Genomic DNA, 19,600 nt, shown 5'->3' on the forward strand with positions numbered 1-19,600 from the left:
GTTATTATCGAGTATAGATTTAAGTGTCAGGAAGTCGTTTCTGAAAGTATTTGTATGGAGTGTAGCTATGTATGGAAGTGAAACATGGATGATAAATAGTTTGGACAAGAAGAGAAGAGAAGCTTTTGAAATGTGGTGCTATAGAAGAATGCTGAAGATTAGATGGGTAGATCACATAACTAATGAGGAGGCATTGAATAGAATTGGGGAGAATAGGAGTTTGTGGCACTACTTGACAAAAAGAAGGGACCGGTTGGTAGGACATGTTTTGAGGCATCAAGCGATCACAAATTTAGCATTGGAGGGCAGTGTGGAGAGTAAAAATCATAGAGGGAGACGAAGAGATGGATACACTAAGCAGATTCAGAAGGATGTAGGTTGCAGTAGGTACTGGGAGATGAAGAAGCTTGCACAGGATAGAGTAGCATGGAGAGCTGCATCAAACCAGTCTCAGGACTGAAGACCACAACAACAACAACAAACATTATGTTTAATCCTCGACTTCTGATATGGACTTGACACTGGAATTGTTTTAGTTGCTGTTTGGTTTTTATGCTCTCTGCTTTTAGTGGTTACTGATTCTCATTGTGTTTAACATTATATGTCTATGCAAATTTTGTGCAGTATTCAGCTCCTCATTTTGTTAACACTATTTGTATCCTCAGACCTCTGGCTGCTGCCAGTTTGAGTGATTTGTGATAGTTGTATTGCCTAATATAATTTTTTGCAACATTGTATACGTATGTAGAATTTTACATGATATAGGTCTTACTTAATGGTCAGTTAGTTTTTAACCATGTGTGGCATTGCAATAGCATCACGTGTCTGTTTTATTGCATATTATTGTATGCAACTATGTTTAATTACCTGCTATTGTTTTGAAATAAAGTGAAAAAAGAAAAATAGGATTAAAAATACATTTATATCTGTTTTTATTGTTTTCATTTTATTATAATTGTAGTGCATGTATATTTTTCTGTGACTATAGTGTAGTGGACACGTTTTGGTACTTGTTCTTCGACTCTGGCTTGTAGCTTCTTTGATCAACACTTGTGTGTTGACCTACTGCATATTGTGCCTGAGCACTGGTGCTTTGCACTTACTGCTGACACATGGTTTCATTTTTCAATGTTTTCTGTTTGCTTGAGCCAGTATTATGGCATGAAGTGTCGTTTTCTGATGTTTTCAAGTCAGCTATGGCACCTTACCTGGATAAATAGCATGTGTGACATGGAAGTTGTCACATTATTTTTTATTAGTACACATCATGTTCATAAGTAATTTTTCTGACTAATAATTCTCATGAAAATGTAATTGGTGTTGATATTCACAGTTCTCACTTTGTTCCCATTTTCGTGCCAGCACTGTGAAGATGACCAATGATTGAAACTGGTTGTGAATAAATGTATTGTAAGGCAGCACAGTGTTTACCATGCGTTTCTCAGAGTATATCAATGCTGATGACAGTTGCCTGAAAAAAAATTTTTAACCGATACACAGCTAACAACCAGTGGAACAGCACTGTAGCAGTACATGACAAATGTCAAATAAGTTGTTTTAATGAGCGTGTTGCAGATAAATGGTAGCTGAACTATGTACCCCCCTCCACTCCAGCCCCTCCCCCCAAAATAAATTATTGCCTCTAACATCATGCCAATAATGTTTTAATCTAGTTTATAATGTGGCATGTAAAAGTAGTTTCTAAAACCTGTTTCTTTGTTTTGTGTTCTTTGGTTCATACCATGAAGGTTTTGTCACACAATAGTGTAGGGAAAGTGATGAGTTGCAAGAACGTTGTGGCATATCCAGTTGCACCCTATTATCAAGGTTCTTTGCACGCAACAGGTGCATGTAACGTTCTGTGCTAGAAAGATTTGTGCAAGAGTTTAATAGCCAAGGAGCACTTAAATCATACACATCACAAAAAACATGAAAAACTCGACAGCAATGTGCAGTTATGCATCTTACTGTTAATCCACCCCCTACTGGCCACTCTTGCCATCTTCTCTCTCTCCCAGCTACCCAAAGAGCAACCATGCAATGTCCTTCAAGTAGGCTTCTTTGACAATTTTTTATTTAATTCCCAAATTGTCCTCTTTCTTAAAACCATTTGTTACCTTTCCAGATTAAGTAAGTATCTACTAGTTATGAAAACTGTCATTTGTGCCTCCTTACGTTCTGTCTGTTGGTTAATGCCCACAAGCATTTGTTCTATCTTCATTTGGTTTTAATTGCATTTAGTGTGCCTCTATATCAAATAGCTTCTGTTTTAAATTCTTACCCACTGTTTTGAATTATATTTTATAAATCTATGCTCTTCCCTTCACTTACTTTCCTTTACTACTCTACTAGTTCTGCCATAGATAATTTCACATTCTCCATTGCATATCACTAGTAATATAGTTTTTATGACTTTTTCTGAAATGACAGATAAATCTTAATCCTACTGCCTTTTCTGCCAGTCTTTCATTTATATTTCATTTTCATTTGTTTGTGTAGTTCCGTGTTCACTATTCAGATGTTCAAAATGCAGTCTTTCAAAAAATTAGTTGCATTATTAATTCTGTACAGTTTTTGTCAGCTGTAATTTTTTATCAAACAACTTAAAAACTCTTCCTCTCTAAGTAATTTATAAAGATGATGATCTTTTTTTGTTATTGCAGGAAAAGAAACTTTTTCCATTTTTTGACTCTGCGTACCAAGGCTTTGCTTCTGGAGATCCTGATAAAGATGCATGGGCTGTTCGTTACTTTGCTCAGCAAGGCTTTGAATTTGTGTGTGCCCAATCATTTGCCAAAAACTTTGGCCTGTATAGTGAGTATAAAGTATACTTTATTTAATGTTTGTTTTTAATTCACATTGAATGGTATTGCTTGTATTTAAAATTTTGAACTTTTAAATTAAAAATCAGTTTTTGTCATGTACTTCTTCTTGATTATTGAGACTAAGTTCCTTTTAGTTCATTTGTTTGCCATGCATCTGCTTATTTTTTCATTTTGTATGTTGATCTGTGGTTATTCGTCACGTCAGTGTGTGCACACATTATTTACTAAGTATGGTAGATTTTTTTTTTTTGAAGTGTTCCATGTGTATGTATCTTTGAAGTATGTGTTGCTTATTGATTGAGCTACCATCATTGAGAACAAGAGAAGCATTTAACCTAAATGTCAATAGCAAGACTGTTGTTGTTGTTGTTGTTGTTGTTCACACATTTTTGGCATTTTCTGTATTTGTCGTCAGTTTTGAACTATGAGTTGCCCTTTGTTTCTCAACACCCTGTTTTCCCTAGTCTATATCTTTTTGTCTAATTCTCCTTTTGTGCATTACTTATCTTAAATATTCCAGTCATGATTTTGTTACTACGTCCTGCATCTTGTGTTGGTGTGTTGTTTGCGAGATGCATTGCCGTTTGTCCACATGAAACCACTTCATTGTACTGTTGTTGTCCCTTCAAATTGTGTGTTGTTGTGGATTATTTAGTGATTTTTCACTGATTTTGTTTTGCCATTAGTTTTCTTTGGGAAGTGCAGTTTCTCAAATTTACCATTTGAACTGTGCACAGAAATTAATTAGGCTGTGCTTTTGTTTGACTTCATCATATTTCTTTCTGACTTAGTCATAGGACTAGTTTGTTTGTCAAGTACATGCTGCAGGACAGTGTTGTCTCCAGTGGTGTGAAGTTTTGTAATTGATATCTGGCCTAGATACAGTTGACTTCAAATGGCAGATCCTTTCACTGCTTTCAGTCTCTCTCCAAATCCAACCATCATTTCAACTTTTGATAAGTTGTTGGATTTAATTCAGTTCTATAAAGGAGGTTAAAAAAGCTATGGTTTTGGCCCTTAATTAAATCACTGTTCTCTCTTCTCATCTGAGTGTCATTAGATGGAGCAACTGGCATTTAATCTAATCGGCATTGTTTCACTAGATCTCTTTTACAAATTTTATTTCTCTAAACAATGTTGTGAACTTTCATGATATCTAAAATAGTGAAACATTGCTTTTCTTGTCCTCATTTTACTTCCCTACTGTCATCTTCATCATGAAAGTGAAATTCTGTGATAATGAAGCATGTCACTTCCTTATGCTGACTGAATCAACCAACCTCTCTCTGAAACTGCATGTGGTAAAGAAAGAGCACATGTTGTGTAGGTTTTGGATGTTGTGTAAACTTAGCAGTTTACTTAGGCCCAAGGGTACGTATTCAGCTTAAAGAATTTTTAAAAATTTTATCATGATAAAGGTAAATGGAGAACAGGAAAATAATTATGAATAATATAAGCTTCACTCCTCTATTCGTCACATATTACATGAACAGCATTCGGTAATTTAATTCAGGCATTTGGAATTTATTTGAAAGGTAGAGCTCTCAAACAGGCAAAAAACCAGAGTTGCAAGTTTTGACTGTGTATGTAGGATCCCTTCTTTTTCCCTGTTTTTGTTTGTTGTAACTTCCTTTCCATGCTTAATGGTTCTTTAGCAGATACAGGAGCAAGGAACAGATGCAGTTCGTTGGCAGAGAATTCAGATATTAATTTATTTACATCTAATATCAAATAGTAAAAATAATACAGTAGTTGCAACATCAGTTGCTAACAGTAGGTTTGAATGTTGAATATATATACAGATATAAAGATTTGCAGTTTGATGACTACTCCGTAGATGACATGCCCTGTCTGTAAATGTTACTAAGTGGCAGAAACTCAAAATGAGGGCTCTGTGCATTGATATTTGAGCTTAAATAGACCTGCCACTGGAGCTCCGGATAGTCATTTCCGGCAGGTAGTGCCGTCATACCGCCATGGCTGCTGCAGGAATTACAGCGGTATGACTTGCGGTGTGCATGTTTTAAAGTGTGACACTCCGAATGGCGGATGATACCACACCCTCCCTGCCTAACTTTGTGGGTATGGTATGGGGGGAGGCCAGTGCCATGGGAAATCATGAGGCTGGTTGCTTGGCTGGCTGCAGAGAGATCAACCTGCGCCCCAGTATCGTGCCTTGTCAGTGCCAGGGAAACTGCCCCAGAAAACCAGGCACAAGATACATCTGAAGGCACGGGTGGGATCGTAGAGGGTGCTGGTGATTGGCTGATGGCAACGACGTCGATGTCCAAGGGAGAGGTGACCTGGGGTGTTGATGGCAACTGTATCGCAGGTGCGCCGGCATCAACACCCATTGGTGAGATGGCTCGGTAAGCTGTTTAGGAAGCCGTGTTGTGACAACCAAACATGGCTGCATTGTGACGGCCAGACATGGCTGCGTCACGGCAGCTGAACATTGTGCAATGAAGAAATCTGAAACAGTTTGACCTATGGCAGGATCTCTGAATTCATGGAGCCATAGCTGATTTTAGTGGTGTTGGTGCATGCCTGCACTGCTGTGAATAGTATACTGCACTCTACCAGCTCATCTAAGAACAGCACCTGATTCCCATAAATGTGGCTTCTTGTCACATGATATTGAACTCCGACGTTTGGGTGAAACTTCATAGTGAGGCTGGAAGCTGGACGAGAGTGGTAAGGATGAAGCAAATGCAGCAAAACCAATGGCATCTCCCATGCAAACGTACTGCCAGCGAATGTCAGGAGTAGGCAAAGTTTGGTATGAACTCAAAAACATCAGTGAGCCATTTTAAAGTGAAGCTGAAGCTTGAAGTTTCAACATTTGTGGCTTGAATGTTCGACAAAAACTTTCCATTAGACTGTGGTGAGAATGGTGTTGTGCAGACATGCTGTATTCCATTTTGTTTGAAAAATTGTGCGAATTCCTTTGAAGAAAATTGAGGTCCATTGTCAGAAACAATTCTTTGTGTCAAGCCTTGGAGAGAAAATACAGAAGCAAGTACCTTCATGGTGCTGGCAGCATTCATCGAATATATTGGAATAACAAAAGGGTATTTGCTATAGGCATCAGAAACCAAAGAGGCAGCAAAGTCTATATTCCATGACAGCAACCGAAATCTAAGAACTAGTAATAGGAAAACTATCCATGTTGTTTTGGGCTTCGATCTCTAAATGGAAACACAACAGTTCATCCTGATCAAATACTGCATCGGGGCCATTTGAGAACTGAGAAAGAGCATCCACATTAGTGTATTGTGCTTTGGTTTGGAATGTATCTCACAGTTATAACATGACAAAAACAGAGTCCAGCATTGCAGGCGATGTTTCGCATTATCCACTAAAGATGCTGAAGAACTGAGATGAGAAACCAGAAGTTTGATAAGCAATCAATCAAAGCTTGGAACCATATAAAACATGAAATTTTTGGGTGCGTACCCAATAGCAACGGCTTCTTTTCCTATCTGCGGGTACTGCTGTTACATTTGATCAGAGTTTTGGAAGCACAAGCAATAGTGTGTTCAGAACCGTTTGCACACTTATGCATGAGAACAGTCTGTTTGGAAGGCAACCAAGCAAGGTGCTGAGTATAATTTTGATCTTAAGAGGGGAAAGGCTTACTTGCAGGTGGGCGACCTGTGAAAACAAACATCTTTATGTAAGACTGTATGAAGTGGCTGGGCCATTGCGGCTGTACCAGTAAGAAATTTATTGTAGTTCATAGCCTTTCTGAGAAATGCTCACAAATCTTTGACGTTGTTGGACACTACAAAGCTGTAATGGTCTCAACGTGCTGGCATAAAGGCTTGAGCCCAGCACATGATACTTCAAAACTGAAATAGATGATAAAGGGCTGAAAAAATTGTGATTTGTGCAAGTTACATTTCAAACTGGTGACCTGTAGCACTGTGAACAAGGCGCAAAGGTTTTGCAAATGTTCATCTGTTGGAGAACTTGAGACAACAGAATCATCCAGGTAGTTGACACACCCTGACATGGACGCCCTCAGTTGCTCCAAAAATCGTTGTAAAATGGTAGGGTTGCTAGCCACATCAAATGGCAGCTACTGGTATTGATATAACCTGACAGGGGTATTCACTACGAGGACATGTTTGAGATCACCACCCAGAGGTGGTTGTAAGCAGGCTTCTGACAAGTCTATTTTGGAAAATATTAGCCCCAGAAAGCTGTGCTAAGAGTCCTTTTAGATTGGGTAAAGGATAGGTGTCAATAATAGGCTATGACACTTCAAAATCGCCACAGAGCCAAAGACTGCCATTAGGTTTTTTGACACTTACCCATGGAGTAGGTGATCCACTAGAGGAGACAGGCATGATAATGCCCAAAGATGTAAGTCGATCTAGTTCAAATCTCACTTGGTTCCTGTAAATCTACTGGGACTGGGTGAGGATGAAAGAAACGGGACTTGCTGTCAGTTTCAGTGTGATGTGAGTGTTGAAATTGGCAGCACACTGAAAACTTTTCGAAAACAGGGAGGAATATTCCAAGCAGAGCACGTCCAGTTATTGGCATGAAGCTTGATCTGACACCCGATGCACATTGTCAAAAATACAGAAGCCAAAATTTTTGAAGGTATCTAACCCAAATAAGTCTTCAGTGTTGACATCATCCACGAATAGAAAGGTCAAAGGCTGAAGAACTGCTTTTTACACTAAGGAAGTCTAAAACTACCCCAGTATAGATATTTGTAGTTTGTTGTAACTCCCCAACCGATAAGAACAGGGACAATGTGTGTGATCCATATTCACATAGCTTTGAGAATTTAACAAAGTCGCTGCTGCACCCATGTGCACTTGAATTTTTAACATCTTGTCCATCACATGTACTTTAATGTAGAGTTTGTTAGGGGCTACCTTTACTTGGGAAACATGATTCACAGCCATGTTCATGTCTGGTGAAGGACTTTGAATGTTGCACACAGTGTCTCGACCCCCCCCCCTCCCCACTTTTACAATAGCAGTATGTTGCCTAATGTTTTGGGCACCTGACCCACTCATGTTGATTGAAATAATAAGGGCACAATGAAAGAAGAGCACATGACCACTGTTGTGATTTGTCTGCTGTTGCTTAGCATGGTGCTGTCCCATGTGCTGTGGAGCCCACCGTTGCATGACCGCAACGTCTTCTTCCCCCATGAGCTAACTAATGGCGGCTGAGTAAGAGAAGCAGCTACTTCACACCATGCTTCTGTCTGATTTCCTGCTGCCCTAGATACTTCAAAAGACTGAGCACTGTTCAGAACATCTGCAAGGGAGGGATTTTCACATTGTAAAGCACATTCACCAAAACTTCCCTATCAGGCCAGGTATATTACAGCATCATGAAGCTGTGAGCCTCAGTAATGAACTGGCAACGATGCAGAAGTTCAAGAAATTCTACTACCTAAGCACTGTACGACTGTTGCGGCTGCTTGTGACAACAGTAGAATTCAGTGCGAGCAGCAATGACATAACTACATTTGCAGTGATAATAATAGAGCAACTGACACACTTCATCAAAAAAGAGACTGGCACATTGCTGAAGAAGAGATAGCTGACTCAAAAGGTGATAAACATGAGGAGAAATCTGTGAAAGAAATAGAGCCCTATACGAGTTGGGGTCTGCAGCACAAAGAGCTTGAAAATGTTGCTGAAGGAATTTTTCATGTGTGTCCCAATCTTCTGCAGAATCATGATATGGAGGAAACAGTATGAGTCGCGTCAATGGTGGTGGGACATGGTACGTCAGCAAGGCTGCTAAATTGTTTGGTGCCATAGTGAGAGCCTGCTGCTGGTTGGTGAGGGTTCACTGTTGTTCAACAACTTCTTCCACTGACATGTTCGCTGTATATTGAACCAAGGAAACGAAACACGCAGAGTGGAATATCGCACTCATTGCCAAGTATGTTATACAGGCACAATACCAGAAGTAACACCAATCAAGTTCTATTCTGCTTTCACATGAAGAGATCCACAATAACACTGAATGAAGTATAGAATAGTACAAAGTATCCTAGCTGTAGAACACATCAGTATATAGTCTTGTAGCTAGCATATGATAAGCAAGTAAATAAAAGTGATGCCGAAGACTCAGCGCACTGGGCTTACATTGGTCTGTTGAGCAAACGGCACAGAGCTTGTTGCGTCGTGTGTCCAGGTAGTGAGGTGACCTCTCTAGGCTGGCCTTGGAGGCATTTGTTTCATGCACTGTTTGATTGTGTGTGCTCACACTATAGCGTTACAACAGGAAGAACTTCTAATTTGACTTGATGGGTAAGTTTTAAAGGGATATTTTTATTTTTTCTGCCTGGCTAATGATACTAAACAAACACTCTTGCTGCCTTAATTATCTTAGGTATTTTGCACTGCGTCTGTAATTCTGATTCCTTTCTAATTTAAAATGCACCATGTTATTTCAGAAAATTGGTTGTGCAATGTTATTTCCCATTCCACATGTCGTGCAAAGTTTCCACTTTTTTGAGAAATACACTAAAATACAGAAAGAGAAAAAACTTGAATTCACATTGTGGAGCTATACAGTAGTTTTTTCAACAATTAGTTGTTACATGCTGGTTCACATTCAACATGGAAGCATTCATTTGAGAATATCAGTCCAATGCTTCACATTATTTCCATTGCAACTTTAAGCACTGCTGTGGATTTTGAAAAATGCAAAAGAATTGCTGTTAAGGCATGAAATCTAAATCTGCAGCTACATCAATACTCTGCAAACCACTGCGGGGCATGGCAGAGTCCCATTGTACCAGTTTTTGAAGTGTCTTCCTGTTCCATTCACATATAAAGTGCGAGAAGGATTGTTAGATTGCCTCTGTGCATGCAGTAATTATTGTAATCCTAATGATCCCTATGTGAGTGGTAGAGGGTTGTAGAATATTCCTAGAATCATAGTTTAAAGGAAATTCTTAAAACTTTGTTAATGGACTTTCTTGGGATAGCTTAAGTCTGTCTTAGAATCTTCCTGTTCATTTTCTTGAGTATCTCTGTGACACTTTCCCATGGATCAAACAAACATGTGACCATTTGTGCTGCCCTTCTCTGTATATGTTCAATATCCCCTGTTAGTTCTATTTGATATGAGTTCCACACACTTCAGCAATATTCTAGAACCAGTCCCATGAGTAATTTGTAAGCAATGTTCTTTGCAGACTAACTGCACTTTCCCAGTATTCTATCAATAAACTGAAGTCTTCCACCTGCTTCAGCCATAATTGAGTCTGTATGATCATACCATTCCCACAGGTATTTGTGAGAGATGGCTGATTTCAACAGTAACTCATTCCTATTATAATCATAGGGGACTATGCTTTTTTGTTTTGAGAAATGCACAGTTTTACGTTTTTGAACATTTAAAGCAAGTTGCCAATCTTTGCACCACTTTGAAATCTTATCAAGATCTGACTGAATATTTATGCAGCTTCTTTCAGACAGTCTTTCATCATAGATAACTGCATCACCTGCAGAAAGTCTGACGTTACTGCTAATATTGTCTGCAAGGTCATTGATACACAGCATGAACAGCAAGGGTCCCAGCAAATGTCCCTGGGGCACCCCTGAAGTTACTTCTGTTCCATCCAGGATAACATGCTGTGTCCTCCCTTCCAAAAAGTCCTCAATTCAGTCACAAATTTCCCTTGATAGCCAATATGATCGTACTTTTGACAATAAGTTTATGGAACGTTAAATATTGCTGCTTCAGTAACACAGAAGATATTGAAAATTCCAGTAATATACTTCCCACAATGCTCATTTCCTTTGGATTTTGTATTTGCAGGAATTGAACCTACATAAAAACATTAAGACAACAGAATTGCTTCAGTTCCTGTAAGAATATAGAGGATCTCTTCAAAACGTTGTTCTTTGTGAAAATATTCCCCCAGTATCCACATATCTAAGTTGACAATAGCTGTAAGTACTCTTTAGCCAGCTGAGATTGAAGCTGAAATGGATAAATTTCTTTAAACATTTCTGGAAAACAGTTGACTTGGAAAGAAGTAGCTGACAGTTATTAGACAAACTCGTACAAAGTGTCCAAGAAGAAGTGATGCAGTTGCATAGGAAAAACTGTTCAGTCATTTGTGGAGAGACTTTATGGCGGAACCAGTTGTTAGATACATATTTATATGGATGTACACCTTCTCCTACAGTAGTGTGAATGTGGTTCAAGTGTGTGCTTGAGGATGTGAAAGAGAAATTGGTCATTGCATATCATCAAGTTCTTCTAATTTCAAAGTAGTAAGAGTCTGATAGCTTCATATACAATGTCATCCTCATGTTACTATTCGTTATTGAATATTTCATTTAAAAGTGGAAATGGTTCTAAAATAGTTGATTTATGCCAATGCCAGGCTGCTGATACATCTCACTATATCCTTCTTTCTGTATTGCACATACAGATTCTTATGTATAACCCGGAAACTGGTGGTGAGAGCTGGGAAGGTAAGCAGAGAGTTGCTAAATATCCCATCAGGAGATTATAATGTATTGTTAGTGTGCATCAAGTACATTTCAACTGGCCTGTCATAATGCCATGTGTCGTACAGACTGCTTTAAAGAATAAAATACAAAATTGTAAAATTGAATGTGTAGTTCACTTAACCTCATTAAAACCACATGTTTGGGGGCATTTTGTTGACCATAATGTGTGCTTTACATTTATTACTTCGCTACCATTTGTTTTGTATTTTATGCTGTCCGCGGAAGATTTCTAAAAGATAATATTTCTTCCCATTGCTGCATTGTAACATCTTTTGAAAGATGTGAGATAAAGGATGCAATATCCTAGTCAGTAGTTACGTACTATTGGCACTTATGTTACAGATATATATATTTTATTCTTTTTCAGATGAACGAGTAGGAAATCTGACAGTGGTACTCAACAGCAACGATGAGATTGTAAATGTTAAATCACAGCTTACTCTTACTGTGAGAGGAATGTACTCTAATCCACCTAATCATGGAGCAAAGATTGTCAGCACTGTTCTCAATAATGAACATTTGTGCCAAGAATGGTAGGTTTGCACTGTTAAAAAATTCTGACTTAAGTTTTCTCTTAAACCAATGAAGATTGATCTAAAACTTTTTTATGCTTGAAAGCCTGAGCACATTGTGGGCAAATGATCATTTGCCATTAATTTATAGTACTAAGCACACCTCCACATATGTTATATTTAAAATAAATGTTGTCAAGTTGTAAATGAAGTTCGATTCAATACTGAAACTTCAAACTCAAAGAAACTTGTTAGCTGTAATTGACATCATTTTATCCTGTGCTCTCACCATGTATATGTGTAAGGGTCATCTAGGAAGTAACAACATTTTGCATACTCCCTCTGCACAGATTAATTAAAGGCTTCTATGCAAGGTTGAGGTGTTTCGTCATCTTGTCTGTGCTCTGAGTACCATTTGAAATTAGCTGCCATTGTTCTCCATTTTGTGATTCATTAAAATGAACTGAATGACAAAGCCCTGTGAAGTGTGAGCCCAGCGAATTTGTTTAATTTTTTGAATGCTTGGAAACTGAAACTGGCAGAAATTGTCAAGTGGAACCAGTGAACAAATGACATGTGGGAGTGTTGTATGAAATGTTCAGCAATGAGGGAATAACTGTGCATGACTAAACTTGACCTGAACAACTGTTACTCATTAGACATATTGTAGAATGAAATGAGGAATGAAATCATTTAGCACAGACACGGAACACAAGATGAGTTACATATGCCTTTTTCAAATATTTCTCATTCTTTTTGTGGTGAAATTGTGTTCAAACATGTTGGGTATAGCAAAATTTGTCTCTAATGGGTTCCCTGCCAACTGAGTGGCAAACACAAAACACAGTGAATTGCCACAGTACTGCCATTACAGACACAGTGCAATGAAGATGTAATACCTTTCTGGATTAAGATGTTTACTGGCAGTGAGACAAGTATTTTACTTCTCCCACATGCCAGTCACTTAAATGATGTCATCCCTTTTTACCCAAAATCCATGAAAATTCAGACTAACTCTGTCGGTGTGAAAGTTTAGTGATTTTTATTTTTAATTCTTTTTTTATTGTAAAGGTGTTTTTTGTTGCAAAATATTTGATCAGGTGAACATCCGTGACAGCAGATGTTGTCCAGGCACAGGCAGTCACTGCGATTGCTGCACCTGTGCTCCAATGCATTTGTTTGACACGGGTGGGATCACCAATGGCTGGCTGACCCGACTGCCACACATTCTTGTTTTCATAATTATTTTGTTGCACCTGAAGGTGAACTTTAAGCTTCAAAACCAGTTGTAGAATAAATTAAGAAAATTACTAGCAGCTGAAGTGGATTTTTATTTTTATCTGTTGGTAGTCTATATCGACAGTGTGACATCACCTGAAAACTATAATGTGCAATCCAAAATGCTTCAACATGGTATTCTGCTTGTTCATGAAAGTGTGTGCTCTTACAATGCTGCTGCAACCAGAGGCTTACTTGGATGAGAAAATTTTAAACATCTACATTACATTTCATATCTTTCTCTTAAGTTTTCAGTTTCACAAAGCCCTGACAGTTAAGTGGGAAATATTTCAAAAATGATGATGAGGCTAAGAATGCAGTGAATAACTGGCAGTGGCCATGTACTACATGGAAATTATTAAGCTTGTAGACAAGTATGAAAATACTTAAACAGGCTTGATTATGAGCAGAACTGAAGTAGGATTAAATTTCAGTAAATGATAACCTTTTTGTTAATAAAACATGTTGCTTGGCATAAAGGAGGCCACTCGCCGAATAATAGAAGTTTGGAATTATCGATAGGAACACAAAAAAGAGTGAAAAACACACACACACACACACACACACACACACATACATATTGTGAATTAGCTGGGAGTGTGCCTGGTGTTGCTCCGTAAGATCTGAATGGGAAAATGAGTTTACAGAATAGACTAGTAATGCAGTGATGTACTATAGATGACCTAATGAATAATAGATATCATTCTCTCTCTCTCTCTCTCTCTCTCTCTCTCTCTCTCTCTCTCTCTCTCTCTCTCTGTCTCTCTCTCTCAACTATTGTTATGAGTACAAACTTTTTGTTTTGATTTCACTTCACTCTTCCCACAGAGGTGTTATGTACTTTTGGCATTGTGTTTGAATTCTAGGAAAGATTGCATTGTTACCATGTCATCTCGTATCAAGGAAATGAGGCAAGGTTTAAAGGAGCGACTTCAACGACTGGGTACTCCTGGTACATGGGACCACATCACACAACAGATTGGAATGTTCTCGTACACAGGGCTATCACGTGAGTATCCTCTTGAAACTTTTTTCTGGTCAAAGCATGAAAACACATTTTACAGCCTCTGACAATAAAGTTCGGTGAATGAAGTCAGAACAGTCGATCGGGCAAAACTGGTGTCTCACAATGCTGCACCTGTGTAGCTGCTGGTGTTGACAATCTGTCCCCACCGTAGTTCAGTTGAGCGTTGTGTGTGTTACACCTGTTGGACAAAGTGCATGTGTAGTGTGTTGGTTCTGAACTGAGAACAGGACAATGAACGAGCAAAGGGTCAATTAAAATTTTGTTTTAAGCTTGGCAAGTCACTGAAAGAAACGCATGCAAAGCTGGTAAGTGTTTAAGAGGTTCAAGCACTGTCCATGAAGTGTGTGTACAGGTGGTACACCTGTTTCGGAGGGGGCAGGGAAAGTGTTTCTGACAATCTCCGTAGTGGATGACTGGTGACTGCCATCAGTGACGAAAACGTTAAGAAAGTGAGGACATTAATCATGAGCAACCGTCGATTAATTGTGTGCATGATAGTGGATGAACTGCAGATGAACCGTGATTCTGTGCGACAAATCCTTATCCAGGAGTTATGGAAGAGGAAAAGGTGTTGTCGTCTTGTGCCACATCGCTTGACTGATGATCAGAAGCAGGCACATTTTGAGGCTCCACAGGATTTTGTGAAAACAGTGGATGTGACACCCAATTTCTTGAACCATATTGTCACAGAGGATGAAAACTGATGTCTCTGGTATGATCCTGAAACGAAATGGCAAATCATGGAATGGTGATCTGACATCATTGGGAAAAGGTCAGAGCTGAAAAATTATGCATCAAAATGATGTTTCACCTTTTTCGATAGTCAAGGCATTATCCACAAGGCATTTCTACCTGAGGGAACGACGTTGAACGCTGCATGGTATGTTGAAATTTTGACCTGTTTGATGCAATGTCTATGCAGGGTATGACCCCAGTACACACAACGAGGTTTCTGGTTTTTTCTTCGCGACAACTCTCAACCGCACACAGCCGATATCGTCAAACATTTCCTGGCAAATAAAGGGTGTTGAAACTTGAACATCCACCATACTCGCCGGAACTCAAACCTCCAGACTACTTCTTATTCCCTTGACTCAAACTCACTTTGACAGAAGAGAGATTTGACGATATTCCTGACATCCAATGAAATGTGATGTGGCTCTTGAACACCATCCCGAAGGAAGACTTCGCGCAAAGTTTACAGGACATGTATCACGGAGCTCAGTGGTGCTTAGTTATGGGAGGTGACAGTTTTGAAGGACAGCAAGGTAACTGTAGTTAACAGTTCATCTACATTAATGTTACAGCATTATTCACAGGAATTTGTCAGAGGATGTGTATGGGCATTTGACTTCGTTTTGCTTGCATGTTGCTAGTATGTAGTAGGAAGGAGATCCTAAACATAGTGCAATCACATGCTTGTGTTTAATATCAGTATTCAACCATTGGAATTAACCATGAGTCCTTTTTCATTACATGAGCGTGTGAAATCTCTCATTTCTGCATTTTGAGAGAAATAACTGTTTTGTAAGCCATGTACCAGAGACCAACACTATAAAACAGCTATCTTTCATCTCATGCAAAAGTTGTCACTTAGTTGTACTACCAAGAAAAAAGTTGGGATTTCGGTGAAAATTAGAAATGAGGTTCAAGTTGAACTTATTCCACCCTATATGCTTAAAAGGGTAGATTCCTTACTATCTATAAAAAGTTTTTGTGTGTACTACACTTGAGTGAAATATATATATACCTTCTAAAGAATAAAATGGGCTTAAAAATTAGCTTCAAAGTAACATTAATAGTCTGACCAAAATTACTTGGTAGTTGACACTCCCCACCTTGAAACTTTTCCTACAATCAGTGCTTTGAGTGTCATACATTCTGGTATTGCAATGCACCACAACAAACCATAAGTTCACAGGCAATTTTCAGGGCATGCACCATATGTGCATAATTATTGGGCACTGCTGGTAGTTCATTTAACTGCAACACTGTCTACTGATTTTAGCAGCCCAATTCCTGTTAAGCCTTAACAATCTAGTGGACGGCCAGTGTGACAGCTTTGTATTAGGGGCCAACAATTTTGAATGTAAGCATTCGTGACTACTTGGGCTGTTACATGCAACAGGGTGTATACGACCCAGGACAACTGGGAAATCTGGGAAAAACCTGGGAATTTTTTTGTCTGGGAGAAAACAGGGAAAAACCCAGGAATTTTTCGCAATTCTGGGAATTTTTCATTGTTATAGCATTCAGTTAAATTTTTGTAATTTTGACTGGTAAGAATTGATTCTCTAGCAAAGAATGTTACTGTATCCTGCTACTGGAGAATGACACTGCAGCAATAAAATATAAACGAGACAAAAAATAAAAATAAAACTTGAGTGGCAAAGGAAATGCGCCATTTACAACAACAAAGCACCATGCATGCACAAGCGTCTGCAAATAGCAAAAATATGTCAAAAGCCTTAGGGTGGAGACTGTGCAATACTTTCTAACAATAAACTGCTTTCTATGAGTGTGACGTCACGAATGTTTACATTAGGTTCGTTTGACCAGTTGCCAGCGGGCTCATGCGCAGTTGATTCGCATATGAACGGTACCCTCTCCCACTTCCCGCTACTTGAAGTGTGGGTGTTCGCTGTATAGGCAGTAGCAGCAAGCAGCCAGATGCTAACAAGAGAAATTTTTCTCGCATACCCTAGCTGCCAGATTCGCACATGCGTAGAGTTGACGGAGTTGTAGTGGGGAGGGGGTTAGTCTCCATGTGACCCGTGTTTGCGTTAAGTGATTTCACTGTTTCGTTTACAGCTCCCATGTCAAATGAAAACAAAACGGATGTCTGCGCCCGGGATTATCAAGTGAATTAAAGTAGTCACATAATTACAGAGGACAAAAATGTATTATTAGTTTGTTTTCTGATTTTATTTTATTTCTAAGTTATAAGCAGTCAAGCATTAATCGCCTTGCAGAACAATGAAGTTACTTTTGTCAGTTTGCTAAAGAAATTTGGCTTTATTAATCTTTCCGCTGAGGCAGTACATTTATTTGAAACGAAGTGTTTCATTCCACAGTATTGGCTAGTTCCAACTTTTCGCTGAATTTCAAGTGCATGTTTTCGTCTTCTGCTATGTATGGCATTATGCCGTAATAAAGAACCAAATATGAAATAGTGCTGTACTGATATTCCAAGAAAATTTACATCCTAAGAACCACACTGAAAAGCTTAATATCAGATGTGACCTACTTCATTGTGAATCTGGAGAAAGCTGATGTGTACTTCAAGCCAAATTATGAATTTTAGTATGGTTTACAAAATTTCGATGCTCTTGGAGTATCCTCTGATGTCCTGTTTCTTTTACGGTGTAATGTAAGCTCTCTTAGTGCTTTATACATATGAACATGCGGGCTTCCTACACCACTACAGCTGCACACGCACAATAATGCCTGTTTTCTGGCGCTCTCTGGCAAATGCTAAATGGAACCTATTTATAATAGTCTTGGAGTAGTATTGTGAACGGTGGTTCGAAAAGTGTTATTCGCAAAGTAAATTTCTTTTTACGCAAGATGAATTGTTACATGTGAGAAAGTGGGATGAATTTCTTAAATCACAGAGCATTTAAAACTGAGCACTGTGAGGACCAGCCATGTACAAGAATTTCAAGCCTAGAAGACCAAACATTTGTCATTATTTTAAATTTACTGTCACATTCGTGTGGTGTATCTTAAAGTATAACACACGCAAAAAAGATCAATATTACATGTGAAAGCTTAGCTTCCCTTGTAGCTATATTATGTATATTAATGTAAACCATTAACTTCTCCTCTTTGTGTGATTGCACTATGTAACAGTGATCTTGCTATTGGCTGACTGTAACATGTGTCCTGTGCCCTGAATATCTGCTGTCATCGGCTGGCGAGATCATGAGGTATGACTGGCTTACAAAAGGACATCACAATCTCAATTTCAAATCTCCGGAAACTTACGTGCTGTGCTTGGTGCAATTCGAATTTATACTTTTGTAATATGAAAATATGCAGCATATATGTTGCTGCACATCAAAGGTCTTTCCAAAACTTCTATCCTTTTTTTATCATCAAAAGTCTTTCCAAAACTTCTTTCTCACATTTCTTTTTCTGGGAAGTTTTACGCCAGTGTATAAAAGTTAACCATTCAAAAGGATTTATAAGTTTTACAGTTCTGAGGGAAAAATCTACAGAAAACCTACTGTCACTTAGTATGGAAAAAGTGTATTTTCGCCCAGGAAAAAGTATATTTTTTAAACGGAATATCCGGGAATATTTTTTCCTTGTCCGCATATACACGCTGTAGAAACATAGTGTGGCTGCGGGGTGGGGACACAAGTGCGTGCGCGCGCGCGCACAAGGGAAGCACCAGCTGTGAAATGGGGGAGGGTCAGTTTTGACAGTGAGCAGTACCAGATAACAGCAGTAGTTGAGTCAGCATTGTGTAACACTGACAATTGTTTTGCATTTCAGTCCGCAGTATGAGGAATTGTAGCTTGTCACTTGGAAAGATTGGCTCTCAAAAAATGTTCAGTGTTTCTTAAGAAATTGAATATGTTCAGGAATTAAAGTTACCAAGACTCTCTACTTACCTTATAGTGATATAGAATACAAAAATGGAAAATGTGGATGACCTGAGCACGTAGCAGAGGTTTTTAAACTTAAAAGGAAGCTCTCTGAAGAGGGAGTGAGCCTGCTGTTTGGGTGAGCTACAAAGTTGTGCTACTTTCAGTAAAGTGCTGTGTCATATTTGGTAGTTGCAACTGTCTACTGTACTCTGCAAACCACCCTAAGATGCATGGCAGAGGTTATGTCCCACTGTACCAGTTATTAGGGTTTTTTCCTGTTCCATTCATGTATGGAGCACAGGGAGAATGATTGTTTGAATGCCTCTGTGCATGAGGTAATTCCAATCTTACTGTCAATATCTCCATGTGAGTGATATGTAGGGGATTTGCAGTATATTCCTAGAGTAATCATTTAAAACAGTTTCTTGAAACTTGGTTATAGACTTTCGTGGGCTAGTTTACCTTCATCTTCAAGAGTATTCCAGTTCAGTTCCTTCAGTATCTCTGTGACACTCTCCCAAGGATCAGTTAAACACATGAGCATTTGTGCTGCCATTTTCTGTACATGTTCAGTATCCCCTGTTGGTCCTGTTTGGCATGGATCCCATTCACTTGAGCAATGTTCTAGAACTGGTCGCAGAAGTGATTTGTAAGCGATCTCCTTGCACTGGTTGCACTTCCCGAGTATTGTACCAATAATCTGAAGTCTACCTCCTGCTTTACCCATGACTGCCAATGTGATCATTCCACTTCATATCCCTAAAAAGTGTTACAAGCAGGTAATCATTTGAGTTTGCCGATTCCAACAGTGACTCATTGATATTACAGTTGTAGGCTAACACATTTTTTC

The 19,600-nt window shown here is 38.8% G+C and overlaps 1 protein-coding gene across 1 annotated transcript in view; it reads left to right on the forward strand.

Annotated features, from left to right (window-relative positions):
- LOC124787640 (aspartate aminotransferase, cytoplasmic) overlaps positions 1–19,600 on the forward strand; it is a 72,615-nt gene that overhangs the window by 42,964 nt on the left and 10,051 nt on the right. Inside the window, exons 5-7 of the mRNA XM_047254417.1 lie at positions 2,664–2,814; positions 11,706–11,871; positions 13,995–14,137. Coding sequence (XP_047110373.1) covers positions 2,664–2,814; positions 11,706–11,871; positions 13,995–14,137 — 460 coding nt within the window. The remainder of the gene's footprint in view (positions 1–2,663; positions 2,815–11,705; positions 11,872–13,994; positions 14,138–19,600) is intronic.

Source organism: Schistocerca piceifrons, chromosome 3, assembly GCF_021461385.2.
Source record: "Schistocerca piceifrons isolate TAMUIC-IGC-003096 chromosome 3, iqSchPice1.1, whole genome shotgun sequence".
NCBI lineage: Eukaryota > Metazoa > Arthropoda > Insecta > Orthoptera > Acrididae > Schistocerca > Schistocerca piceifrons.